The following is a 25,401-nucleotide window of genomic DNA, read 5'->3' on the forward strand; positions in this document are numbered from 1 at the left end:
GACTGCCTCGACCCAGAATGGAGCCTGAGGCACCAATTTCCGCACCTGTGCTCAGCACTCGAAAGGGTGACGGCACTCGATGATGCTTCCTCGACCGAATCCGGGACAGCTGGGCGCCAGCTGCGGTGGGCTGACCTCACCTAACAGGAGGTGGAACCCCCGGATAGTGTCCGTGCAGCCGAAGCTCAACGCTCGAACTCCCGCATCTGATTTGAGGCAAAGAAAGAGCCGAAGTTCAATTGCCAACCTCAACCTTGCCTTGCTCCGTCGCAAAAGCTTCTCTTCGTCCACCGCGGTAGCGCAACACCATCCTCCAAGACAAATCTCCACTCCATTCTACACCGGCAAGATGTTCGCCTCCCGTGTCGCCCGCCAGGCTTTCCGCCAGACCCCCCGCATGATGCGCCCCATTCCCGTAAGAGCTATCCCCGGTCCTGAGTCCGCGTCTTTTCCGAAGCTCGGGGAGGTGCCATTGCGTCAGAGTTGCTAACCAAGGGTCTTTTGTGATGTTATAGAAGGAGGAGCAGGCCGGTACGTGAACGAACAACCCAACCGTTGCATTCCACGACGACAAAAGCTATTACACCATTTCCCGGAGCTTCAGGAGCTTTTCCCCAATTGGCAATGGAGATGGAGGGTTTTCAAATAATTGCGCGAGGGGGAGCTATCCGCGACTGACGACATCATCCAACGTTACAGCCCACACCGTCTCCCAGCGCCTCCGCATGCGCGTGAAGAGCATCCCCGCTGAGTTGTGGCCTCTCGGTAAGCTTGCACCAAGCTATTATACATATGGACGCCATCCTGGATCGAGTGCTGATAAGGGGGGGAATTGTTTGACCGATTAGGTGCTGTCGTCGGTTTCGCCGTCAGCGCTGCCATTTACTCTATCACCCGCCACCTTGTCGTTGACAAGACCATCCGTCTCAAGCGCCAGAACCGCGCTGCCGATTCCCACGCTGCTCACGCTGAGGAGCACTAAACGAACAACCAGGGGCTTTTGGGCAGGGGGCGTATGTTCGATAAGGGAATGAGGAAGGCGTTCTCGAGAAAGGCGGCCTCCTTTTTTTTTTGCGTAGCATTGTACATGATGACCAGGAATCAACACGGTTAATCCTACAAAAGAGTTGAATGCGGTTGGAAGGGTGATGGCTGTCAGTTTTTGTCTTAAGTGAGGGCTCCCGAGTGGTGTTCAAGTGACATTGTCGATTGTCTAATGGTAAGAGAAACAGAATGTGATACAAACACTTTCCAAAAATAAACCCAGGTCCCAATGATGCCATTCAACGCCGTAGCTATGCAATGCTTTTCTTTCCGGGTATCAACACAGAAACTCGCTTCTCTCTCCCCAAACCTCACTAAGGAGAGCCCGTTCGTAGAGGACGGGCCAAGCAATGACCGACCTTTATTGCGGCTTCGGCCCAGCAACATCCAGTCCCTCGAGGCCTTGCATAGGGTCATCAGGCGCGTCATCAGGCGCGGTAGCAGCCAAACGATCCTCCTCACTGACGGCATTCTCAGCCAGCCATCCTTCCTGTGAACCAACGCATTAGTATAGGTCCACGTCTAATCTTTCTCCCCGAGTATCCATCCAAGACAAAAACTTACCTGCTCCCAAACGGCAGTCTTGGACCCCAACCCTTCTTTCGCGCTCTTGGGGATCTTTGCCCCCGAAACCCTGATTACTCTGCCAAACAACTCGGACTGATCCATGTTGTCAATGGCCTCCTTGGCGTCCTCCTCGTCCTCATACTCGACATAGGCGAAGCCTCTGTGCGGATCCGTCGAGTCGGGCTTCTCATTCTTGGGCAGCGAGATATCGACGATCTCGCCGAAGGGAATGAAGGCGTCGTGGATGGTAGCTGTCGTCACGGCGGGCGCAAGACCGCGGATGTGGACGGTAGCTTTCCAGCGCGTGTTGTCTGTCATGATTGGGGTTTTTGAAGGTTGGTGATGTATATGGTGAAAAGATCAGAGTCTCTGGAGTGAGACGGAGACGCCCTTTGGTGAAAGTGACAAGTGAGGCGCCGACTGAATTGGTCTGTACGTTGGTTGCTCGTGTGTACTTTCTCAACCAAGTGCTGAAAGGTGTTGACGTGTGGTGAGTCCTGACAGGGCCGGATGACTGGCGTAGAGAAAAGATATCGTTCGCTTCGGTAAATGAGCGTTGTCCTTGGCTCGGAGGGTTCGTTTGATAAGTAATGAGTGTCGATGCAGGAGAGGAGAAAGGTCATTCATGTACTGGATGTCGTTGAGAATTAGCAACTGAGACATGGAGAACGTTGAAGTTCGAAAAGTCGCGACCCCACCATCGTGACACCGGGGAAGCTTGGGCCATCCTGGAAGTTCATGCACCAAGCGTTTTGTACGTCATCAAATAGGGGTTCTCCCACAGTTGAATTTAAGAGCTCTGTGTAAGCACAAGTGCAATGGCGACGGGCATTTCCTCGAATATACAGTCATTTGGAGATTCTTTGAAGGACAAGGTCATACATCAATCACCATAGCATGGAAAGAGGCAGAAGAGATAACAAGAGTATGTAGTTGCTGAAGGGTTAGGGTTTAACGAGATGTGGTCCGGGCTCTCCTGTTGCTGTTGCCCCTGAGCTGTGGTTGCATCGGCCTCGAAGCCAGCAAAGTCCAGTGGTGCCAACGTCAGGGGCCGGGGGCGGGACAGACAGCAGTTGTTATCCGCAATCTGGCAACACCAATTCCACTTCAGCTCACTGCCCTGAATGCCTCCAACAACACGACAGCACTCCTGAACCTCTCGCGACTTCGATTCCATCCGTATCACACCCTTCCGACAGACCGACACGACACCGACCACAGACAGCCTCGATCGCGGAGGGGCTTTCGTCGTCCTGTCTTATTACTTCTTTTCATGTCCAATTGCACGATTTGACGACTTAGAGCTCTAATACCACCCACCTTAATTAATCAACGCCACCCGCACTCCCACCCTTCGACAAGGCGGCCAGCTTCAGCTTCCCCTGACTTCCCCTCTTCCGCCCACCGATTCACACCGCCCGCGCAGCCGCATCACCGCCCGCGGCCGACGTTCACAGACAAGAATATAAACATCATGGTCCGGTTGAGAGAGATCCCCCGGACTGCGGCCTTCGCCTGGTCGCCCCGCGCAACCGCCCTTCTCGTAACGGGTACACGTTCAGGCGCCGTCGATGCCGACTTCTCAGACGAGAGCAAGCTGGAGCTATGGGATTTAAACTTGGACAGCCAGGAACAGGGCCTGGAGCTCCAGCCCCTAGCTAGCATTACCACAGAATCCAGGTATGCCTGCGAGTTCCAAAACATGGTTTCCCTTCCGGCGCACTAACGAAGACGCATAGGTTCTACGACATCGCATGGGGCCAGCCCAGTGACGAACATCCCTCTGGAATTATTGCCGGCGCCATGGAAAACGGCTCGTTGGATCTATGGGACGCCTTGAAGCTGATCGCTGGTGACGAGGACGCCCTCATCTCGCGCACCACCAAGCACACAGGGCCCATCAAGGCCCTACAGTTCAACCCTCTGAGACCCCAGGTGCTCGCTACTGCCGGCGCCAAGGGTGAGCTGTTCGTCTGGGATGTTAACGACACCTCCGCTCCCTTCCGTCTCGGCACCGCTGCCGCCCACGATATCGACTGTTTGGCCTGGAATCCCAAGGTCGCCAACATTCTGGCCACTGGTGGTGCAGGAGGCTTTGTGACCGTATGGGATCTCAAGACCAAGAAGGCATCTCTTACCTTGAACAACCACCGCAAGACTGTCAGCGCCATTGCTTGGGACCCAGAGAACTCGACTAAGCTCTTGACGGCTACATCCGATGATACCGCTCCCGTCATCCTGCTCTGGAACCTCCGCAACTCCCAGGCGCCAGAGAAGACTCTCCAAGGTCACGATCAGGGTGTTCTGTCGCTTTCGTGGTGCCAGCAGGATTCAGGATTGCTTCTTTCTTGCGGCAAGGACAACCGGACCCTCATTTGGAACCCTCAGACTGGAGAGCGTTATGGTGAGTTCCCTGAGGCTACCAACTGGACTTTCTCCACACGCTTCAACCCCGCCAACCCGAATCTGTCGGCCACAGCATCCTTTGACGGCAAGATCGCTATCCAGACCCTTCAGAACACGAACCCCTCGGCGGCTCCCGCGGCCCAGAACAACCTTTCTGACGATGACTTCTTCTCAAAGGCCGCGTCCCAGCCGCAGGCGGCTTCCTTCTCTCTGCCCCGGGCACCCGCCTGGCTTGAACGCCCCGTTGGTGTTTCCTTCGGCTTCGGTGGCAAGCTTGTTTTCTTTAACAAGGTGGAGACAGCTGCTGGCCAGAAGAGGTCTTCCAAGTTGCAGATCTCTTCTTTCTCCATCGATTCCGACATTGGCTCCGCGACCGAGAAGTTCGAGCAAGCCATCCAAAGCGGCGACATTGCGAGCATTTGCGAAGAGCACATCGAGAGCGCCAAGACCGACGAGGAGAAGGCCGAGTGGCAGGTTATGCAGACCCTCAGTGAGTCCGATGGGCGGACCAAGATCATTGAGCGTCTTGGTTTCACCAAGGATGAGCCGGTTGAGGAAGCTAAGGAGGCTGAGTCGCCCAAGTCTCCTGAGCCGAAGCAGGAGGACTCTGCAACTCTTAAGCCTAACGGCCAGGGAGATGGCAAGAAGCATAGGCGTGTTGTAAGCATGTGGGGAGACGGCGACGATGGCGAGGATTTCCTGTCGGAGATCGCCGCTACCAAGGGAGCCAAGACCGACAACCCCTTCAACCTTCTGAGCGTGGGCAACACCCACCTGGAGGATCAGATCACCAGGGCCCTGATCTTGGGCAAGTTTGAGAAGGCGGTAGAGATCTGCTTGAAGGAGGAACGATGGTCGGATGCCTTCCTGATCGCCAACTGTGGCAGCAAGGAGCTTATGGAGAAGGTTCAGACTGCTTATCTTCAGCAGAAGAGGGGCAGCCCCAGCTATCTGCGACTCATCAGCTCTGTTGTAGCCAAGAACCTGTGGGATATTGCCTACAATGCGGATCTTGCTGACTGGAAGGAGACCATGGTCACCCTTTGTACCTATGCTGATCCTTCCGAGTTCCCCGACCTCTGCGAGGCCCTGGGTGACCGCATCTTCGAGTCTGGTAACAGGAAGGATGCCTCTTTCTGCTACCTGATCGGCTCGAAGCTGGAGAAGGTCGTCGGTATCTGGGTGGACGAGCTTCAGGAGACTGAGCAAGCTGCCTTGAAGGAGGAGACCGGTGATTCTACCTTCTCGGTCCATGCCAAGTCCCTTCAGCAGTTCATCGAGAAGGTGACCATCTTCCGCCATGCCACCAAGTTCAATGATAGCGAGAAGAACCTCACCGAGGGATGGAAGCTGGCTGCTCTGTACGATAAGTACCTCGAGTATGCTGACATTGCGGCTGCTCATGGCCAGTTGTCGGTTGCCCAGAAGTATCTCGATCTTCTGCCCACCAGCTACCCTCCTGCAGAGACAGCCCGCAACCGTGTTAAGCTTGCTACTCAGAAGGCTGGTGCTCAGACTGCCGCTCGGCAAGCCACCCCCGCTGCTCGCACCACCACTACCACCACCTCCCGTACCGCCGCTCCGGTCGGGTATCAGCAGCCCGGCTTGGTTCCTGCTCCGGTCAACCCCAGCCCTCTGAACCCCTACGCCCCGCAAGCACCGGCGCCGGTAAGCGCTGCGGCCGGCAACCCTTACGCTCCTCCTATCGCTCCTGCTCCTGCTACCACTTCCCAGTACGGAGCCTCGTCGTCTACATACGCGCCTCCCCAGCAGAACCAGGGCTATGCCCCGTCAGGATACACACCACCCACTCAAAGCTATGCTCCTACTCCCGTCACTGGGTATGGCGTTCCCGCTCAAAACTTTGGGCAGCCTAGCCCACTTGGTGGTCCGCCCAAGACCAACGCGCCTCCGGTTCAGCTCAAGAGAGACGGTGTCTGGAATGACGTGCCTATGGTGACAAAGGCTCCTCCTCGTAGGAACACGCCGAGCGTTGCCCCCATCACTTCTCCTTTCCCTGGCCAACCCGGCATTGCATCTCCACCACCAACTGGCCCCTTCCAGCAGGGTGCGCCTACGCCGCCCCCGCCCCCGAAGGGTTCCGCGCCTCCGAGAAATGTCGGCGCGCCACCAACCGGCCCTCCTAGACCTTCTTCGGTTTCAAGCAACGCTACTAACCCCTATGCTCCCCCACCGCCTGCCGCCGGTCTGCAGCCCACATATGGAGCCCCGCCCGCTCCCCGGACGGCTTCTCCATACAACCCTCCCCCCTCCGCCGCCGCGCCCCCAACCAACCGGTACGCCCCTGCTCCTGCCACGCAGCAGTACACCCAGGGACCGCCATCCGGTCCTGGGATAGCTCCTCCTCCGGCGTCTGGCGCCTACACCCCCGCCCCTCCAGCAGCGTCTCAGCAATATGCCGTCCCGCCACCTCCCCGGGCAGGCTTCTCTGCACCTCCCCCGGCGTCTAGGCCCCCCGGTGGCGGTCCTCCCCAGCAACAGGTCCCTCCTCCCGCTGCCGCCGCCCCTCCAGCTGCGCCTCCCAAGGCCAGATACCCTCCTGGTGACCGTTCCAACATTCCCGAGCATGCCAAGGAGCTCGTCGACATTTTGAGCAAGGACATGCAGCGCGTGGCCTCCAAGGCCCCCGCCTCCTTCGCTCCCCAAGTCAAGGACGTCCAGAAGCGTCTCAACATTCTCTTCGACCACCTGAACAACGAGGAGCTGATCAAGACGGAGACCATTGACCAGCTGGCTCAGTTGGCCGGCGCTTTGGCGGAGAAGAACTATGATATTGCGTCCAAGATCCAGGTGGAGATTTCCAAGGAGAAGACGGAGGAGTGTGGTCAGTGGATGGTAAGTTTTATTCTTTTTTTCTCCCTCATGAACCTACCAAGTAACCAAACATGCTAATTCCTGTTATCTAGGTCGGCGTCAAGCGTCTGATTAGCATGAGCAAGGTCACTCCTTAGAAGGATTATGGGTCCAAGCCCGACAAGTCGTCTAGTTCTAGTTCTACAGATTTAGTTGATCAGTATAAAATCATTTTTCCAGAACGGCGGCGGCGGCGGAAGAAGAGGGCGAGTAAGTTGTAAAGAGTAGGTTATGCTCAAGCGGTGTCATGTGTCGTTATCATTATCCGAAGTGGAAGCGAAAGAGGGAGACAGAAAGGTAGCCCAAATTAGCGTTGTGAAAAAAAAGAAGAGCTTAGATTGTTTCCTGATTTGATTGGATTGATTCGATGTGATTGATGTGTGTTCTATGTGGGATTTGAAATACAGTTGTATGTTCGTGATATACTTGTAGCTGAGTGTTTGACAAAGATCTATGCCCCTCCGCTATTTAAACGTAGGTGGTGTATCTTACATGCTTTACGCCCTATTACGAGTTGATTGTGAAAACGGGGACGGGTACTCAACCACGCACGAGGTAGGCTTTCTTATGAGAACTCGGGTTTCCAACCAGGGAGCAAGCACAAATACATGCACTATAGAGGCGACGAGAGAGAAAAGAACCGAGTGAAAACAGTCATCATCAATCCAGAATGAAAGGGTTGAGTGTTGAGTTATTTACGCCTTGAATCTTGGTTCAAATTCACCCTTTCTATGTAAGGAATCCATCCTAGCAGAATAGGGTACCGCCCATCATCGTTCCAAGCTTTCAAACTACAACTGAACCACTCATGCTATGTAGGTCTTTTTCAAGACAACAACAATCCACCCCCATTCACCCATTGACCCATCACTGAAGATTTGAAAATTTAAAAGACTTTCAAGACCTGAAGACTTCGAAGACTTGAAAAAAGAAGACAAACGTAAAATGTATGTATAATAAGAGGGAAAAGAAGGGCATCCATCTTCGTGAAAAGAGAAGCCAGAAAGAAGCCACATAAAAGCAACAAGATTTGACTTGACTGTCAGTCAGTTGATCTCCGATACTCCCGCCTTCTGACCCACATACGCGCCATTGTCCTTTATCTACACATATGCCGATGATGATGATGATGTTTTGTCTCTGTGACCAATTTTTCATCCTCCGTCTCTCCGTCTTACCATCTCTCCGTCTCTCCACATCTTCCCTAAATGTCCGTTCTCTAAATGCGCATAACGTATGTGTGTACAAAACTGATCCCAACAAGACCACAGACGATGGTTACCCCCTCCAAGCTTCCCCTCTCATATCCAAACATAGCTTTCCGCTTCCTACTTAGGAAGGGCACGGATATGGATAAATATGTCAGGGTAGGTAGATCGAGGTAACCAGCCAACTAAGTGGTGGTGTAACGCGTCATGAATTCCCTCTCCCTGCCTCTCTGTCGTCGTCCTTTTGGTAAGATGAAGTAAGAGGTCAGACACCAAAACAACAACAAATCGCTTAAATGTTTTCGCTTCGTCGTAATGTCCTCATACCCAACCACCTAACCAATTGACCAAACGTTGACGCATGATTCGCGAGAGCGTGACGTGTCCAAGAGAGAGAACTGGGGGTGCTGGAATCAATAATATGGATATATAAAGAAGAAAGGCTTTCGTCATTATCAATTAAAAATTTGCATCCCATTCCGCTTAATAGTGCGTATTCCACGACGGCTTCAGTTTGTCCTTCACAGCATCTAACGTGAAGACCTGCGCGTCCTCAGGTAGATGGTCAACTCGTCCCGCGCCGCTGCGAATAGCATTGAGCTGTGCATTTGACAGGGCACCACTGCGGTTGCTGTGGGTCGAGCCGGCGTCGCTGTTGGTTTTGGCGTGGCCGCCGCCAATCTTGGGTGGAGGAGCGAAGTCAAGACCGGTGAATGTGCTTGACTTGCGGAGAGTGTGACTATTTATTTGTCAGTAAATTGCTGGTCATCAAGAGGTTCAAACTATCCAGGATCAAACTTACGCGCTGGGCAGAACGGGGAGGTCTTCAAAGGCATTCGCCAATGGCGAGTGCACGGGAACCTTCATCTGATACGGGCGGCGCTCACCGGCCGGGCTCTGAGACCGGCCACGGGCACGATCCTTGATACTCTCTGGTGGCGCGAAATCCGCAGCGTTGAAGATTGAGAACTCATCTTTCATCATGGATGCCGCGGGAAGAGTAGGCAGGTCTGACGGAGGAGGCATGGGCTTGCGGGGTCCGCCAGCTCTGCTACCCGCACGGCTACCGGCGTTGCTACCAGCGAACGCTGAACCGGCACGAGGACGTCCATAGCCTGAAGCGGCAGATCCCGGTCTCCTGGGAGGGCCCATCTGGTTGGAAACGGAAGAACCAGGGCGGGGAGGACCACCGATGCCGGGGGGCATACCCTTCATGCTGCCAGTTTGAGCGTGACCAGGTCCACGGGGACCACCAGGTCCGCGAGGGCCGGGGAATCTTTGGCCTGAAGGGGGAGGAGTCATGGCACGGCGAGCCACGGGTTGAGCATAAGGCATGACGAAGGCATTCGCCTTGGGGTCGAAATAGGGCGCGGCAAGATCGTCGTAATCCTGGATATGCGGTGGTTGCTGAGGCCCCTTTCCTTGCATCTGACCGATATTCTTGGGCAATGCCGGTACGGGAGGCGCGTCACCAGGCTTGTCCTCGAAGTACTCCTTGTAGAAAGATCTGATACGGTTGGCGCGGTACTCGGGATCCTCGGACTCCATAATATCATCAGGCGGTAGAGGACGGAAACCGACAGACAAGCGGCGGTTCTCACCGGGTTGAGGTGCAGCTAGGCCAGGACCATCCTTATCGTACAGCTGAGACTTTCTCTGCATGTTACGTCCTCTCCGGTCATCATCATCCGCAGGCTCTTCGGGCATCTTGGGGAGATCAAAGTACTCTTGAGGCTGTTGGATAGTCGGAGCAGCCGATGAAGGGTGAGTAGGCTCGCGAGGAGTGCTGGCAGGGGTAGAAGAGGGCGAAGAAGCATCGTGGATAGAAGCCTGCATAGGCTCGGGAATATTAGCGAGACCAAGGCCCGTGGAAGCCTTCTTTGATACAGCAGAATCCGAGGGGCTAACCGGCTGGGTAGGAGAAGCGAGAGGCTTGAGACCGTCCTTCTGGGCGGCAGCAGGAGGCTCCCTTGGCGAGCCGGTCAGAGTCTTCTCCGAGTCGCTTGTTTCGTTGTCTGATGTCGCATTTGAAGAGGGATCTTGAACAGAGATTCTAGGTGGTCTGCCTCCACGAGGAGACAGCGGTCCGTTTGGTCCATTACCAGGCCTGGCGTGAGTGGGATCGGGAGACCTGGGCATAGAACCTTGACGAGGAGGAGGTCCGCGCAATGGAGCTGGAGAAGGAGTGGCCCTGTCGGTTCCCCTGGGCATGGATCGAACCGAGGCAGCATCACTGGCAGTGTACTGAGTTACCGGGCGGAAAGGATCATCTTGCGGGTTGAGAGTGCGGGCCAAAGAGTTGAGTGATGACTGAGAACCATGGGCATCAGGCGGCAGAAGATAAGGGCTGGACAGATTCATGTCCATGGACATCTGCTGGCGGTTGAATCGCGATCCGTTGGCGCCGCCGCCTTCCTTTTCGCCTCCCATGCCGGGCAGCAAGCTTCTCCGTTTAGCTCTGCCTCCGCCCACGTTTTCGCCCAAGCCGAAATCCAGGGATTTATGGGGGTCATGGGCCTCCTCGATCGCCAGCTTCTTCATGTTTCTCCGATGGAGGTAGAAGAAGACACTGAAAGCAGCTACAAGCGGGATACTAGAATGTTGTGAGTGGATTTGCATCAGCTTGACCATGTGTCGGTAGACTCACCAGAGACCCAGCACAATAGGAATGGTCAACTCGGAACCGCCCACGGGCTTTTCGCAAAGATTCGGGTTTGCGACGCAGTCCTTGTCCGAGGAAGAACTAGCAGCGCGGGCAATGAGAACGGACGTGGGGACCCGAGATCCCAACGTTGCCGAACCCATTCCTATGCTGCCGTGACGTCTGACGACTGGGACTCGGCGTCCCAAGCCGTAATGAAGCCTTCCAACATCTCCCTCCATTTTCACCGATCGTGATACCCGTTCTCGATGTAATCCAACGCTGAAATGACCAAACTAATAATGTCGTCGTAATGTCTGGTGCCGACTCGAAAGGTTTCGCAATGTCGACTCTTTAACGCAAACGATAAAGTGTTGTCATACCATTTATACCACAGAAATAATTATGCAATTTTCAGTAAGTGATTGCGGGTTGGCGATGGCTGTCTTTCCAGAGGCAGAAGATGGCGAGTCGAGATGGTGTATGTCCAAGAACGGTTCCAAAAAGAACGAGGATATACTGGCGACGGATGAAGATCGAGTAGTGGTAGCAGTAGTATTACGCTGTGGTAATTGGTGGTGTTGTTGGTGGTGATGACTTCGCAAAAAGGAGTGGACTATTCAAGGTCAAGCCGAGAATATTGGAATCGCAAAAGAGTGTCGAAATTGACTTGGGACGATCGGTAGTTCGTCTGATCAGGTTGGAGTTGTGTGTTGATTGCGGTGGCGGTTAAAGAATGGCACGCCCTGCGGCAAAGCAGAAACAGACGACTTTTGGAAAAAGAGAGTGTAGTATCCACGCGTCGAAAGAGCGTGAATAGTTGGAAAACCTGAAGACGTCTACACCGCGGAGAGAGCGTGTGGAGAGGAGGAGTGGGAGGAGGAGAGGAGGGGAGGGAGGAGAAAGGAGCGACTTGAGGAAAGGAGAGAAAAGGGAAATGGAAGGGAAGGTGAAGGCCACGAGAATCCGGGACGGTGCGGCACTCACTACACAGAGCGGCACTGCCGTGCAGCGTTGAGTGCTGCCGTGTGGAAGGCACGCTTGTTGCACGCCAATTCGCCCACACGAGCGAAAGGAGAGGGAGAACAGTGGAGGCGGAGAAGGGAGCGGAGACTGTCAGGCCCAGCAGGCCTAGCAGACCAGGGACTGGGCCCCTGTGGACCGCTCTCCTTCAGGCCCGGCCTGGAAGCCAAGGAAGCATCCTGCTGGATATTCCAGGGTATGCACCACCAGTGCAGTTGCAGCAGCGGCGCTCCTAGCACTGCAGGCTCAATTGCGCCGTGCAGGGGGCGGCACATGTGGAAAAAGAGAAGGGACGACGCGGATTGAAAAGGGAGCGAGCATAAAAATCAACTTTGACCCCAGTCCGGGGCAGGAGCATAGGAGCTTCTTGGCTTCGTCGAGACTCTCGGGATTGTCCGGTTTGGTCTGGTCTGGGAGACAGCCGACCTTCACTTCCATTAAAGCAATTCCAAGGTGTTTATCATGGCCTCACCTCATCCACGGTCGCCCGCGATCCTCCCGTCAGCGGCTGCGCGATTGTTCACACCAATTGTCCATTTTTGGTCCTGCATTTTGCTGGGCAGGTGTGGCCTGCTCGACGAATAGAAATTGCTAATCTCACCTTCAATCAAAGGGGTCTCCTCGCATCCTTTTTGTGCACAACTGCTTCGTCCACCAACGGGGAGGCTCGCCGTCGTGGGATGGCCCATTGTGTCTTTCCATGCCCCTGGTTCAGGAGCTGGTCAATGCACGGGATTCGCACGACCTCGACCGGGATCACAATCGCTTTCACTCATGACCTTGATCTCTGAGTGGCTGACACCATCGCCAACATCCACTCCTAGGCCAGTCCTATTCGTCAGATTCGTGGAGGATACTTTGGTACAAAATGCATTTGCTGCTCCGGGCGGGCCAGGTGCTGCAACACACCGCCCCATTTTTCCAGGTACAGCCGGGCCCGGCTCGCCAATCACGGTCCAAGGCGGTTTCAAGAAAGAGCGCCAAGGGGACGCTCCGCTGACTGCGCTGAGAAAGAAGCTTCGTTGGAGCGAGGTGATTAGAGCGACTGTGTAACTGCATAGCGCGACTGTGTGGAGACAAGGTGTAAGTCGTACCCAAAGACCCCAAGGTTAGTGTTAGGGTTAGCGGTTAGGGTTAGGTGTTAGGGTTAGTTAGGGTTAGTTCCGGGGGTGCAGGGGGCCGGTGAGAGGCCTCCGCGTGTGAATGTGAATTCGGCGTTCGAAAAGATGTGGTTTTGAGCTTTCGTTGTTGTCGTTTGGAATGAAGACTTCCGGTAATGGTTGTCATGACTTTGGCCGCGCAGATTTGATGCCAGCTTTAGAGCTGAGGCCTTCAAATTTGTATGGCCCCACACAGTCGCGCTATGCAGTTACACAGTCGCTCTAATCGGCTCGCGTTGGAGAGAGACGACCCCTGGTCTGATATGCAGGAACAAACCTCCTTGAAAGCCACTGGCTCCTCTGGGCTCCTCTCGTCGAGATGGCGCTAAATCTCGCCAGGACACAGTGCCACACGGCGACTGGCTAAGATGTGATACCTGCCCTCGCCCTACTTCGACGCTGTGGCCGAGAAGTACCACATCTTAGTGCTCGTCTGGTAATAAAATCCCCAAGTGGGACGTTGCTTTGCCGAGATGATGGCCGTGTCAGCAACTCTCCAATTTCAGGGGACGGCGAGACGGCGAGACGGGGGTCGGGACGGAGAGAGGGAGAGAGGCACACTGGGAGGACGGGGACGCCAACCGAACCAGCTGCTCGAGTCGTTTTGAATCCATCGGCCTCTCCCGCCAAGGGCCAAGACAAAGTCGGTTCGGTTACAGATACCTCTAGCACGTAAGGACTAGGTCGGTTTGAAGGCGATGAGGATGGGAGGGAACGGAAAAGAACGAGAAAGGAAGGCCAAACGGATAGACAACCCCGACCCGAGAAAGAATGAAATGTTTCGAACGCCGGTCGAAGAACATATAGGAGATTCACAAGGAGTGCCGTTGGAATCTTGGCTCAAATTGATCATGATTCACCATCTGCAGAAAAAGGAAAGAACTCATTGCATCTGCCGATCGTCCTTCAGCGATACCCAGCAGTTGAGATACTGCGCGTACTGCGTAGTGTAGACCTATACATAGCCGCAGTCGCCTCGCTGCCCGAAAGACGTGCCCAGCCATCCTAACCGATCGATCATTTGAAATTCAGTTCTTATTGCCGCGCAATATCCTTTGCCATGAAGATTGACATCTATCTTGACTGATGCTTCCGACCCTGCCTTGTTGTTTCTTTCTGCGATTCGTTCTGCAAAGGAAATTCCGGGAATAGCCTCTCTTCAGTTTCTCCCCACACACTTCCAGGTTTGGTTCCAGTGCACGCCGGTGTTCCACCATCTCGGGCTCCCCTTCCTTGCGGAGACGAAATCAAAGTTGACCCAAAAATGTCCCCATCCACTCCATACAAAAAGTCCGCCGGGGCATACATAAGAACGATCTGCAAATAGCTCGTGGGTGAGGGGGGGAAGCGGAAATGCCAAGGAAATTATCCATTCACTACCTACAATGGCTCGACGTGGATATTGTTTCACAGCGTATCGTATGGGATATCGTTTGCGTCATTAGTTGATTGTAGGACAGCGTGCGGAGGTTCTTGACTGGATGCCATGTGGTCGCACAAACACGTTCATCGAATGTCCGAAGCGTCCTTCTTCAGACAGACTTGGCGGCACGTAGTACTACTGGGAGGCAGTATCAAAGACAAGACATGTGGTGATATTGGGATTGTACACCTGAAACTACCTACTCAATCAAACATCCGAAACTCAAACCTGGAAAACGGGTTACTGCTCTCCCTGCAGAATCGAGACCGCCGCTCACGTGGGCTGGGTCTGGCCCTCGTGATGATTGATTGCCTTTCACATCGTACTGTAAAAGGCAGGCGCATACTCGACCAGCCAGTTCTTCTCAATCTTGGTGATGTCCCGGATAAACGTTTTCTCTCCGGACTCCATGATCTCGTGGAAGATGACCCAGTCAGCCTTACGGTTGAACATGAGCGAGCTGGGATGGGCGTGCAGCACCGTGGTGCCCGACACGTTTCGGAAGGACCCGTCTGGCTGCATGCGTGCAGCATGGGCAAAGTATCCCGTTGTCAGGCATCGTCGGATTTGCTCCGCCTTGTTGACTCCAGCTGCTCCCTGAGCGGCAGACGAGTCGTCCTCGGTGATCCCAAAGCGCTCAAGCCACCTTCTCAGCTGCGCGCGGATGCTCATGGCACGCGTCATGGCCTTGAAGTTGATGAGGTTATCGTGACAGAACCGAGCCTCCTTGCGGCCCTTGGTAACGAATGCCTGGTAGACGTTCAAAAGCGTAAGATGGTCACCTTCATCAGCAGCGAACTTGCGCTTCGCGCTCTCTGCTTCTTCCTTTCCGCCGTCGGGCTGGACCCAGATGGAACCGCCCAGGCTGGTCATGGCTGCAATTGTCAACATCTCGCCAAGGCAACCGAAAGAAGGGGCGGAGAGAAGGGTCTTGGCCATCATTGGTTCAACGGCCAGCTCAGCCATCCTCAGGCCCAGCGGATTCGTGAGTTTGGCGTAATCATCCAAAGCACCAAGGGAGTACAGCAGCTCCAAGGCCCGCGTCATGAGCTCAGCAGGGGGTGGAGTGAGGAAATCAAAGCGCAAGACATTGTCAATGCCCAGTGCCTTGAGCTGAAGAACGAAAGGTGCCAAGTTTGAGCGCTGAATCTCGGGAGGGTTCGCATCAGGGAGGGCCTGGTACGCTTCCTCGGTATAGAGGCGGAAGCATTTTCCGGCTTTCGTTCTGCCCGCTCGCCCGGCACGCTGGGCCGCAGAGGCTTTGGATACGGGGGTCGCGGTCAGTGTCTCTATGCCGGTCTGGGGGTTGTATGCCCGCAGCTTGACAAAGCCGGAATCAACGACATAGACGATGCCATCAATGGTTACGGAGGCTTCGGCGATGTTGGTCGAAAAGATCACCTTTCTGAAATTGGCCGGAGTTTCATCAAACACGTACATCTGCTTCTCAGTCGGGAGGCCAGCATAAAGCGGCAGAGGCAATATGGCTTCGGATCCTGCGGGCAACTGGGCCGAGCGCTCGGAGACAGCTTCGACGGCCTTTTCGATCTCGTCTCTGCCGGTCAGGAAAACAAGGATGTCGCCCTTTGGTTCGTTGGTGTGAATGTCGAAGACGGTCGAGATGGCCTTCTCGAGATAGTCCTCGGCGGGTTTCTCGAGGTACAGAATATCAATGGGGTAGGTTCGGCCTTCTAAGCTGACGATGGCGCCGACTGGGGCATCCTGCTTCTCGTCAGACTTGACATTGTCAGCGGACTTGGCCTCGTCAGTGCTATCGGAGAAGAACCTGAGAAATTCCTCGGCTTGCAGGGTTGCACTGCTGATGATGATCCTCAGCTCGGGGCGCTTCTTGCGGATCTTCTTGAGCAAGCCAAGCAAGATGTCGGAGCTGATGGACCGTTCATGGGCTTCATCGATCATGATGACGGAGTAGCGAGAAAGCAAGGGATCAACGAGCGCCTCTCTAATCAGAAGACCGTCAGTGAGGAACTTGATGCGGGTTGCTTCAGAGGTGACATCCTCGAAACGGATGGAGAAGCCGACTTCCTTTCCAAGTTCACAACCAAACTCTTCGGCGACTCTGATGGCAACCGTGGTTGCAGCGACACGACGAGGCTATAACAACGTTAGCATAACCATGTCGAGCTTGGAGTTTGGATGTATTAAGGGCAGGGCATACCTGAGTGATTGCAATGACCTTCCCATCAGCACACCATCCTGCTTTCTCAAGGAACTGGGGTATTTGCGTACTCTTTCCAGAACCGGTCTGACCGACGACGATGGTGACAGGATGCGTTTCGACCGTGTACAGCAACGCCTCGCGATGTTTGGCGATGGGCAAAAGTGCAGATGGCTTGTGCAAGGCGGGAATGAAACCGGCGTCAAGTCCAAGATCGGCTGCCATTTTGAGGAAAGCTCAAAGATTCAGTGAGATGACAACGATAGTAGCAATGACCAGGAGATGTCGACTCGTACACGTTACTGGTTCTGACTGAAGGAGAGCTACAACAGTCCGAGGTGGCCGATGATCATTATGGTTATCTATCACGACACCCGATATCCCCGTCTTCAGTGCTTCACTGCAGTTTGCTTCAGTTCAGTTATCGTTTCCCTTGGAGAGCGATATGTGCCTTGAGTCACTGTCGAGTCATCCAAGTATACTTGGCTGCTTTAGTGTTGAATGTTCAAAAGGGAAGTTGAGCCTTTGTGAGTCGTTAGCACTGCAGTCACAGTCCAGTTGCCGTGATGATTGCAATGATGGAAGTTGCGATAACGTCACGTCGCACAAAGTGTGGCGCCATAGGATATTGTGGCGCACGTGAAACCATTCAGTTCAGCGGTTCAAGCGAGAAAGTGTCGGGCTCCACTCATTCCGCCTCCCCTCCCGCCATCGCAGTCATGTGGGCCGCCAGCCCGAACTCTGTTTTCTGTGCCTTCTGCAGCTGAGGTGTCTCCAACTCAATTCCTGTTCTTGCTTCCCGCCTGTCATTCCATCACGCATCCGTCCTGTCCTCATACATCCACATCAGTTGAAAAGCAGCGCCGAACTCACACCTGCCTTCATCTGACTTGACCGCGGCCTCTCTGCAGGACAACTCCAGATCCAACTTCTTGAACTCTTGCGCACATTTCGACTTGTGCCCTGCTTCATTCAGTTGTCGCTGTAGCCCCTACTACTACTCCTCCACCACTTTGGACTTGACGGTTCTTGATTCTCAGCTTTCTGCGAAGCGCGAAAGACAAAAGACCGGGTGGTTCCAGACTGACGAAAGATCTCTTGCTTGCGCGTTCTGTGGCATCGCGAATCCAATCCTCGCAGTTCTCTTACCGCGCCTATCTTTGTCGCGGCTTGCTTCTCTTCACCTCTAGCTGAAGAAGAAGTCGACGTTCGTTTCTCCTCCTAGTTCTGCGCCTGTTTTCGTTTCGAATTTCCTTTTCATCATCTGCGCAAGTATTGATCTTGCTTCGCTTGTTCGAACCACAGCTGAGCAGAGCGAAAGCCATCGCGACAGCCCGCCCGGCCTCGGATTCAGTCTTCGTCTGATTTCTTTGCCTTCAGTTCATCACGAGGACCCTGAAAGGATAACCCCGCGCTTCTTGTCTTGATTGCCCCGCACAAAAGGTATAAGCGTGGCGTGACCCAAAAAGGCTACTGACTGTTGCGCTCTCCATGCTGAGGTTGTAGGCTACATCGACCGAGATGGGTAGAGAGAAGAGAACCACTGGCCATGGCGCGGCCAGGGGAGATCATGCCAAAGCACGGCATCAGAGGGACCGCAAGGGAAACATCATGGACTGGACCGCGCCGCTCCCTCCTGGCCTGGTAGCGAAGCCTGACAGACCACAGTGCTCATCCAAACACAAGTCCTGGTTTGAGTTCATTGAGAATAAGGACAAGAAGAAGAAGCTGGAGATCGAGGTAATGACCGACCGGAACTGGACATCTGTGTGCCAGACAGGCGCTTACATGTGTGCATTTGTGAGAGTAATGCGTTGGCTAACAAGCAACAGTTCACCGAGAATCGCGAACCCCCGCCAGGCTTCGAGTTTGTCCCCATTGGCAATCCCACCTTGACCACTGCTTGTAAAGAGCTTTCCCGAGAGCAAGGTGCCATGATCTTTATCGTCACGGTTTGTTACAAGTTCAGTCATCCGACCTCTAACCTGTCCAGGTTCTAACATCACCCTTCATAGTCCTCCAACGGCCAGTTCTCCAAGGAGCTTAGTCGCCATCTGAACCGTGTTGGTATTCATGTTCGAGAGTCCATTGTCGAACAGGCACGTCAACAGTTGGGACAAGACTCAGAACTGCCTACACCTGATACAGGCGCCGGTCAACCGGAGCCCATCCCAGAGAAACAAGAAGACATCAACAAGCAAGCTGACGCAGCTATAAGGGATCTGTTTCCGCGCATACCGAACACTGACCGCCAAATGATCATTGAACACTCGTTCAACAAGGTAGGCGCATCATCCATGCTGATAAACCGTCGAGACAATTTCTTTGAGTGGATTCACATTCTTACCTTTCCCTGTTCTAGGCACGACTACAAGATAAAAAGGATCCGCCGGTCGGTCTTGCTGCTCATGTTACGCTTTCACGTCGTGTTCAGCTTGCTGTTCTTGCTCACATCAGACACAACCACACGAGATATGACAAGCTTCTAAGAGAAACAAGCTATGTCAATGCTAGGAAAGCGGTTGAGGGTCTCTGTCTCGACTACCTGGTCAAGTGGCGAGGAGATGAAGAGACGGGCCGCGACCAGCTTGACGAAATCTTGGCCGAAGTTGTCGTCATTTCGGACTCGGAAAGTGAAGATGAGGACGAGGACGAGGATGACGATGATGACGAGGATCAATCTTCTGACGCCTCTTCAGTGGAAGAGGTCTCGCCAGATAAGCAGACTGCGCCGGTCCGATCCACGCTGCCTGCCCCAACCCCGAAACCATCTCCCCCAACTGTCGATTTAACCCAGCCCAGTCATGCTCAACCAGGTCCAGCAATTTCGCGAAGAGCAAACAAGAAGAGGGCCAAGAAGGAAGCTCGAAAGGAGAGACTGGCTGCAAAGAGAGCCGAAAAGAGAGCCGAACGTGGCTTCAACAGGTACCGAGCCGTCGGCCAGGCCTGGAGCCAGGCAGTCGAGCGTCAGCGGCTTGGGAATGTTGAGCATGTGCCCAGCCCTACCGCCACAGATGGTATCGAGAGGTCAGTTAATCGGGTACCTCAACCTTGGCAGCCTTCTGGGCCAGAAAATGTCCGTCCCATGGATCAAGGTATTTACTACACAAGGGAACCACTACAACCAGCGCGATATGTCTACGACAACGTCTCGCAACAATCACCGCCGCCTTACAGCAGCGTGCAGCGGCCTAGCTTTGTTGAAGCAGCACCACGAGCGGCTGATCCCGATCTTTACCATGGACAGGATTGGCCTATTCGACGCCTGACGCTTAGAAACAGCTCCAGACCTATAGTTGGGCCTCAAGCTGCTTATCACGCGGACGCTGTTGTCGAACGGGTAAGACATCACGGCGAAGACCTCAGGGACTATCTCGTGCCGTCCGTTGAAGAAAGATCCCCGGATACTGCAAAGTTCTCGGCCGAGTTTCCTAGTCAGGAGTACAGGCCGCCGCGGGAGGCCCACAACGATATGCCAAGTAGGCAGGTGCAGTACACACTGAATACTCGGGAAGAGTTCATCACGCTTCCACCACGGAGTGAAGGTATCCGAACCGCCACGGCGCCTGCTGCACGCCCCGAGTCTTATGTCGTGGTTAGCTCGCAACCGCGTGGTATGACTCGAGCCTATGCTCCAGTTGCAGGCACTGGTAACCCCCGTGACATGCCCTCATATCGTGACGATGCGCGTTTCGGGGATTACGGACCACCCGTCAGAGCGGATACCCAGTCATGGATCAGAGACGACAACGGCTATCCTAGGTCGGAGGCCCGTCCGATTGTGATCCACGATTCTCCCGGACCAGTGAGGCATAAGAGCGTAGTACCGGCGCGCTTCCCTCCAGAGGCACGCCCTCCACCACCGCCTAGAAGAGAACACGAAGACGTCAATCATTCGGGCGCTATTTACGTTGGGGACCGTGACAGGTGGCGTTCTGACCCTAGAAATGGCCAGTATGTCGAGGACCAACTGGGAGACTTCGCTGAGATCGTAAGGGTGTCCAACAAGTTTCCAAAACGTCACGGTTCCCAGCCCGTACCGGTAGATGCGGAGTTGTACGACCCTCGGCCGCCAGCTTCACGCCCTCAAGACTATGGACATGCTTATCGCGAGGATGAGCGTATCTATGACTCTCGGTCAGGGCACGCAACTTATCCGCGAAGCGAGCGCGTGATTGGGAGGTATGAGCAACCTGCCGATTATCGCCCGGAGGAGGTTGTATCAGGCATCAAACGGCATGCCGACGGATATCCAAGTGGCAGCGTAAAGCGGCAAGAAAGATTTCTGGGTATAGAGTACGTTGCTGCGTCTCAACCGCAATTTCCCCTTCGTAACACTTTTTACATTCTCGTCATGTACTAATCAAAGGCTTCACAGGACTGACGGGCATTTTCAACCTGTTACTACATACATTCCCCTAGACCACGACTACCGGTACCACGGACAAACTCAAGTCACACATGCGCCACTGCGGACTCCCATCTATCCGCCAGTTTCTGCTTATCCGCCGCGTCACTAGAAGCGGTGTCGTACGATATAGCGACATGGTGGCATATGAACTCGTTTTCAGTTGAACAGACCGACTGTTGATTTTCCTGTAGGAGCTTGCGTGCGGTTTTGTTACCATTGCTCTTTCTCATCTTTTCACGGCCACGGATGAGTGGCAAGACCTTCTCATACATATCTTTGAGATACCCTGTGGATATCGGAGGACTAAAGCGGAGGCAGGTTAACGGATGGATGCATGACCAGGGCGTTATGATTATCGTGTATGGATGGCAGCTTGCATTTTCTGGTGTTCAAAAACTGGCTCAAGAGCATGGAACTTTCATGTGGTCAGGGCGGAAGTTTTGTATTTTCTTGTGAAGGAAAGGAGCATCAGGAGCGTATCTTCTACTGGAAGGGGTTAGGGAAATGATACGAAATCATGGTGTATTGCATACCAATGTGTTCAGCATTAGACCGAGTAAAGCCATGGTGTATGGTGTAAGGGTGTTGGATTTATTTTGCTTCAGGAGCCATGTAAATGAGGAGGAGATTACCAGGCATGTGAACATGCTCATAACAGCGTCGTGGCAAACCGTAATACAATGTACAATGAATAAGTCCATTCGAAATGTGTATCATTGGACGTTGCATGATGAATTTGGACAGTCGACTTTTAACGCGGAAAGGCGAGTGACAGTGGAATCATAAATGTCCGAAGTATCTGAACAGACGATGAATGGACGAACCCTTTCCTCTTTCATAACCTAAAATCCGGAATCGAAAAGCTGGGTATTGACAGTCATCTCCAAACTAACTTCCTAATGCCCTTAAATGTGTTAAGACCCAGAATCCCCGTTAATCAAAAACTCCAAAACACCTCTTCACTCTGTATATATATAATCATAACCCATCATCATCAAGCCAGCATGGCCTGTCTCTCCTCTTGCCGCTGCCGTTGCTGTTGTCTCTCTTCTTCCGCTCTCGACGGCGTCGACGGTAACTCGGTATCGGGAACATTCGGTAGCGGAACCTGTGGTACTGGCTGCACCGGTACCGCCGGTTGCGGTTGGTTCTTAGCAGCCACCTCGGCCTCCAACGCGGCCAACTCTTCTTCGACTTCGTCTTCGTCCTGGTTTGAGATGCGGCCACCGAGCATATCGCTTACTTCCTGTTTTGGGTTGTTAGCCATCACATTCCCAAGAATCCACAAAGACCAGAATGAGAGCGGTAAAGACAAACCTGCTGATAAGCAACCTCCTCCGCCGTCTCCCCCATCATCTTCTCCACGTGTTCCAGTCCTCCCATCTCCGCATGAATCTCCTTGAGGACCTTGGTCCCCTGCTGCAGACCAAAAAACACGTCCTTTTGTATCAGCGCAAACTCCACGCTCGACGTCAATTTTTCGAGCTGCTCCAGCTGCCCGTCGGTTTTTTGGAGAAGCGATTCCTGATACTTTTTGCGGCGTAGGGCGAGCAGTGCGCGCTGCTTGTCCCCCTTGGCCAACATCTGCCGCGCGATGGCAGTTTCTCGGTCGGTTAGGACGGTGATTTTGCGCTGGTATTGGTGGAGTTTGTCGCGCTGGGTTTTAAGGTCGAGGATTGCTCTGGAGGGAGGGAGGGAGGGAGGAGAGGGTTAGTTGGGTTGTCTGGTTGACTGTTGACTGGGTGGTTTGGAGTTGGTGAAGTTGGGATGTTAAGAGGAGTGTGAAACGTACTTGTCTTGCGCCGTGACGCGGCTTGGAGAGTTGCCCATTGTTATGGCATGTGAGAGGGGTTTCTCTAGAAACTATCTTGGGTTCGGTAGGTTTGGTGAAGAATGGAATCGGAGAGATCCTCGGTGGAGGGTGCTGTTGGTCTCGTTCACACGAGACACGCACACGACGACGATCCGGGGAAGCGTGGATGCGGGAACGGACTTGTGAAGCGGCGGGAGGGTGTAATTGCACGGGACTGGCATGAGACGTCACTGCTGGGTTATCAGGCTTATCATTGGACAAAATGGAGTACCTGCTACCTAGCCTCGTCTGTACAGTTGCTCCCATAGGTAGGTATCTCCTTATCAGCGCCCGCCGTTATTGTGGCTCAGGTCCCCGGGCGACGTAATCGGGCCATGGCGGGCATAAATGGTCCCCCGTAGCCCAAGCTCACATGCGATGCCGTGATCCGTCCCAAACCAAGACTGTTCCAAAGCAGCATCCGGATCTCTTTTCAGGCATCAGTCGTTCGGTTAATTGGCTGTGACACACCATCTCCACCGTTCTGGAATCTCGCAGATAGGCTGCACAATTACACCGTTATAGCCTACCTCTACATGCCAGGAGGCTACCTCGCTACTCTTGACCATTTCAACCATTCTTGAACTTAGCAACATCCCTCATCATCTTGAATCTGCCAACCCACCGTCTGTGATATTGCTTTCGGTTCGACACTGCGCTTCCAATCATCAAAGATCCAAACGTTTTCCAAGAGTCCAGGTGGCCCATTATGTCTGCGCCAACCGACAGCAATGTTGTAAGTCCCTCCCCACCGATACTCAGGGTGATCTTGCAGCTCCCGGCAGATCCAACTTGCTTGCCCCCCTCCGCAGGTATCCTAACCTTTCTTCGTTGAACAGTCCAAACACGCAACGGTAGAACCCGCGCCCGAATCCCCTACGACAGCTCGACCGCTCGAAATGGATGACGACGAAGCTCAGGAGAATGTCCCTTTGGGCACTGATAGCACAACGACTGCTACCACCCAGAATGTGTCTGGCTCCGACGAGAACCCTCCGCCGAAGCCTCCCCGCCCGGTTTCCGAGGAGCAAAAGAATCAGCAGATCCTGAAAGAAGCGTTCCCTTCCATCGACCCTTCTGTCATCAAGGCGGTCCTTAGGGCCAGCCGCGGACAGATCGAGCCCGCCTTCAACGCTCTCCTCGAGATGACGGATCCCGATGCAGTTCAGAACGATGACGTACCCCCGCCGCCTCCCCCAAGGCCCGCGGCCACCGATAGGTCCCAGCTGGAGGCCGACGAGATATACGCCCGCCAACTCGCGGAGCATTTCGAGAGCACCGCCGCATATGAGGCTAGAACCGCCAACCGTGGCACTCCGGGCTCATCCCGTGAGCCCACTGGCCCTCGCGGTCCTCACATGCCTCCGCGCCCCCGGCAGGGGACCGGCCTGAAGCCGAATGAGCTGTACGACGATCGGGAGCACAGTTTCATTGACGACGATTTGCCTGTCATCAAGGAGAGCTTGCGCAAGGGGTTTATTGAGACGCAGAGCAAGGTCAACTCGTGGTTTACGACTATTAAGAAGAAGATCGACGAGACCTTTGACGAGGATGAGGAGGACCAACGCCGGCAAAACGAGAGTAATGCGTTCATCGGAAGACCAACCCGGAATCAGCAACGCAGAAGCGCAGATTACGACCGTTATGATGCTGATCCGGCCATCCTCAGCGATGACTTTGCGGGCATGAAGTTTAACAATGACGGCAGTAAGTTTTGTAGGATGCCTCCTCGGCGCGACTGTAGCTAACACGATCAATATAGCCCCTTATACCGCCCAGAGCACACATCAGCAGCTATACGGCAACCCTCATGCTTTCAGACCACCGCCGCCTTCCAAGTCGCCCAAGTCCTCAGACGGCAGGAAAGTGTCGTTTAGAGATACGGTGGAAGACATCAACGCCTACGACGCATCCCCGAGGATCCAGCCCAAGGATAGTGCCGCTGCGGCCTCGGGAGGTAGCAGCGCTGCTGGGTCGGCAACGAAGACAAGCAAGTGGCAGCCTCTGTCGTCAGTTGACCCGAATCCGATTGCGGACAATGATCCCTTTAGCCTGGGAGACAGTGACGACGAGTTCGAACATGGTCATAGGCGTGGCAGCAGTCAGATCAAGATGGAGGATACAACAGCGACGGATGCGGACCACGAGAGGTTGAGACAGGCAACAGCTGACGCTATGGCTGATAGTTTGGTGGAGGGCGATAAGACGAAGAAGAGTGACGAGGCGAAGTAAAGAATTACAGCATTTGTTCTTGATGAAATAGGAAGTTTGTATAATTTGTCAAATCAAGATATCTGTTAGTGCTTGGAAGCTGGCTGAGTAGCCGTGAAACCAAAGGTGGATAGACTGAGCTGTTGGGTTGCATCACATCTCCTGTCTCTGTCTTTTGAAACCTTGAGAATGTCCTCTCCCAAGCGGTCCCTTAAATGTGAGATGCGGTCGATTGGATGGACAACAGCACATGCTTGCCCCGCACTTACTGGAGAAAGCTCCAGCATGGGATGCCCCTCTGCTCATCAATCAGCCTTGTAACACAGGCACATGGCACGATGACGGCTTCCCATTGGCTTGTTGGACGACATCAACCAGCTTGAGTTCTTTTCTCGACCTTTC

General features: G+C 54.0%; 8 protein-coding genes across 8 annotated transcripts; 4 read left to right on the plus strand and 4 right to left on the minus strand.

The window, feature by feature from the left end:
• Positions 1 to 349: 349 nt before the first annotated feature.
• B0H65DRAFT_548833 (uncharacterized protein) lies at positions 350 to 982 on the plus strand (the record flags this gene model as incomplete). The annotated part of the gene is made up of 4 exons (XM_062829608.1): positions 350 to 415; positions 516 to 531; positions 700 to 765; positions 849 to 982. The coding sequence occupies 4 exons, from the start codon at positions 350 to 352 to the stop codon at positions 980 to 982; spliced, it is 282 nt and encodes a 93-aa protein (XP_062681697.1).
• A 423-nt stretch (positions 983 to 1,405) lies between these two features.
• On the minus strand, positions 1,406 to 1,929 carry B0H65DRAFT_548834 (uncharacterized protein; the record flags this gene model as incomplete). The annotated part of the gene is made up of 2 exons (XM_062829609.1): positions 1,406 to 1,534; positions 1,609 to 1,929. 2 exons carry the CDS (start codon positions 1,927 to 1,929, stop codon positions 1,406 to 1,408), a joined length of 450 nt encoding a protein of 149 aa, XP_062681698.1.
• Positions 1,930 to 2,678: 749 nt separating this feature from the next.
• B0H65DRAFT_465445 (protein transport protein sec-31) lies at positions 2,679 to 7,240 on the plus strand. Its single transcript, XM_062826809.1, has 3 exons — positions 2,679 to 3,291; positions 3,351 to 6,873; positions 6,945 to 7,240. The coding sequence occupies exons 1-3, from the start codon at positions 3,086 to 3,088 to the stop codon at positions 6,987 to 6,989; spliced, it is 3,774 nt and encodes a 1,257-aa protein (XP_062681699.1). The 5' UTR covers positions 2,679 to 3,085; the 3' UTR covers positions 6,990 to 7,240.
• A 1,075-nt stretch (positions 7,241 to 8,315) lies between these two features.
• On the minus strand, positions 8,316 to 11,354 carry B0H65DRAFT_194732 (uncharacterized protein). Its single transcript, XM_062821694.1, has 3 exons — positions 10,747 to 11,354; positions 8,902 to 10,692; positions 8,316 to 8,838 (listed from the first exon to the last, which is right to left on the minus strand). Exons 1-3 carry the CDS (start codon positions 10,980 to 10,982, stop codon positions 8,583 to 8,585), a joined length of 2,283 nt encoding a protein of 760 aa, XP_062681700.1. The 5' UTR covers positions 10,983 to 11,354; the 3' UTR covers positions 8,316 to 8,582.
• A 3,157-nt stretch (positions 11,355 to 14,511) lies between these two features.
• B0H65DRAFT_465456 (P-loop containing nucleoside triphosphate hydrolase protein) lies at positions 14,512 to 17,139 on the minus strand. The gene is made up of 2 exons (XM_062826810.1): positions 16,526 to 17,139; positions 14,512 to 16,461 (listed from the first exon to the last, which is right to left on the minus strand). Exons 1-2 carry the CDS (start codon positions 16,748 to 16,750, stop codon positions 14,662 to 14,664), a joined length of 2,025 nt encoding a protein of 674 aa, XP_062681701.1. The 5' UTR covers positions 16,751 to 17,139; the 3' UTR covers positions 14,512 to 14,661.
• An 809-nt stretch (positions 17,140 to 17,948) lies between these two features.
• Positions 17,949 to 21,248, plus strand: B0H65DRAFT_194814 (uncharacterized protein). Its single transcript, XM_062821696.1, has 5 exons — positions 17,949 to 18,265; positions 18,358 to 18,477; positions 18,541 to 18,807; positions 18,888 to 20,821; positions 20,904 to 21,248. Exons 1-5 carry the CDS (start codon positions 18,047 to 18,049, stop codon positions 21,043 to 21,045), a joined length of 2,682 nt encoding a protein of 893 aa, XP_062681702.1. The 5' UTR covers positions 17,949 to 18,046; the 3' UTR covers positions 21,046 to 21,248.
• A 578-nt stretch (positions 21,249 to 21,826) lies between these two features.
• B0H65DRAFT_194794 (Snf7 family) lies at positions 21,827 to 23,066 on the minus strand. The gene is made up of 3 exons (XM_062821695.1): positions 22,729 to 23,066; positions 22,254 to 22,617; positions 21,827 to 22,182 (listed from the first exon to the last, which is right to left on the minus strand). Exons 1-3 carry the CDS (start codon positions 22,764 to 22,766, stop codon positions 21,931 to 21,933), a joined length of 654 nt encoding a protein of 217 aa, XP_062681703.1. The 5' UTR covers positions 22,767 to 23,066; the 3' UTR covers positions 21,827 to 21,930.
• A 7-nt stretch (positions 23,067 to 23,073) lies between these two features.
• Positions 23,074 to 25,053, plus strand: B0H65DRAFT_194884 (uncharacterized protein). Its single transcript, XM_062821699.1, has 3 exons — positions 23,074 to 23,524; positions 23,628 to 24,495; positions 24,551 to 25,053. The coding sequence occupies exons 1-3, from the start codon at positions 23,498 to 23,500 to the stop codon at positions 25,018 to 25,020; spliced, it is 1,365 nt and encodes a 454-aa protein (XP_062681704.1). The 5' UTR covers positions 23,074 to 23,497; the 3' UTR covers positions 25,021 to 25,053.
• Positions 25,054 to 25,401: the final 348 nt, after the last annotated feature.

Source organism: Neurospora tetraspora (genome assembly GCF_033439725.1).
Source record: "Neurospora tetraspora strain CBS 560.94 chromosome Unknown B0H65scaffold_4, whole genome shotgun sequence".
Taxonomy (NCBI): Eukaryota; Fungi; Ascomycota; class Sordariomycetes; order Sordariales; family Sordariaceae; genus Neurospora; species Neurospora tetraspora.

What these genes read in the sequence shown, in the direction of transcription:
- B0H65DRAFT_465445 (XM_062826809.1), top strand. Translation starts at nt 3,086, where the DNA reads ATGGTCCGGTTGAGAGAGATCCCCCGGACTGCGGCCTTCGCCTGGTCG. An exon ending in AGCATTACCACAGAATCCAG is followed by an intron (nt 3,292 to 3,350) that starts GTATGCCTGCGA and finishes GAAGACGCATAG; the next exon opens with GTTCTACGACATCGCATGGG. An exon ending in AGGAGTGTGGTCAGTGGATG is followed by an intron (nt 6,874 to 6,944) that starts GTAAGTTTTATT and finishes CCTGTTATCTAG; the next exon opens with GTCGGCGTCAAGCGTCTGAT.
- B0H65DRAFT_194732 (XM_062821694.1), bottom strand. Translation starts at nt 10,982, where the DNA reads ATGGAGGGAGATGTTGGAAGGCTTCATTACGGCTTGGGACGCCGAGTC. An exon ending in CCTATTGTGCTGGGTCTCTG is followed by an intron (nt 10,693 to 10,746) that starts GTGAGTCTACCG and finishes ACAACATTCTAG; the next exon opens with TATCCCGCTTGTAGCTGCTT. An exon ending in CTCCCCGTTCTGCCCAGCGC is followed by an intron (nt 8,839 to 8,901) that starts GTAAGTTTGATC and finishes ACAAATAAATAG; the next exon opens with TCACACTCTCCGCAAGTCAA.
- B0H65DRAFT_465456 (XM_062826810.1), bottom strand. Translation starts at nt 16,750, where the DNA reads ATGGCAGCCGATCTTGGACTTGACGCCGGTTTCATTCCCGCCTTGCAC. An exon ending in AGGTCATTGCAATCACTCAG is followed by an intron (nt 16,462 to 16,525) that starts GTATGCCCTGCC and finishes ACGTTGTTATAG; the next exon opens with CCTCGTCGTGTCGCTGCAAC.
- B0H65DRAFT_194814 (XM_062821696.1), top strand. Translation starts at nt 18,047, where the DNA reads ATGGGTAGAGAGAAGAGAACCACTGGCCATGGCGCGGCCAGGGGAGAT. An exon ending in TTGAACACTCGTTCAACAAG is followed by an intron (nt 18,808 to 18,887) that starts GTAGGCGCATCA and finishes TCCCTGTTCTAG; the next exon opens with GCACGACTACAAGATAAAAA. An exon ending in GAAAGATTTCTGGGTATAGA is followed by an intron (nt 20,822 to 20,903) that starts GTACGTTGCTGC and finishes AAGGCTTCACAG; the next exon opens with GACTGACGGGCATTTTCAAC.
- B0H65DRAFT_194794 (XM_062821695.1), bottom strand. Translation starts at nt 22,766, where the DNA reads ATGGGCAACTCTCCAAGCCGCGTCACGGCGCAAGACAA. An exon ending in CGCGTCACGGCGCAAGACAA is followed by an intron (nt 22,618 to 22,728) that starts GTACGTTTCACA and finishes CCCTCCCTCCAG; the next exon opens with AGCAATCCTCGACCTTAAAA. An exon ending in AGGAGGTTGCTTATCAGCAG is followed by an intron (nt 22,183 to 22,253) that starts GTTTGTCTTTAC and finishes AACCCAAAACAG; the next exon opens with GAAGTAAGCGATATGCTCGG.
- B0H65DRAFT_194884 (XM_062821699.1), top strand. Translation starts at nt 23,498, where the DNA reads ATGTCTGCGCCAACCGACAGCAATGTT. An exon ending in CGCCAACCGACAGCAATGTT is followed by an intron (nt 23,525 to 23,627) that starts GTAAGTCCCTCC and finishes TTCGTTGAACAG; the next exon opens with TCCAAACACGCAACGGTAGA. An exon ending in GAAGTTTAACAATGACGGCA is followed by an intron (nt 24,496 to 24,550) that starts GTAAGTTTTGTA and finishes CGATCAATATAG; the next exon opens with CCCCTTATACCGCCCAGAGC.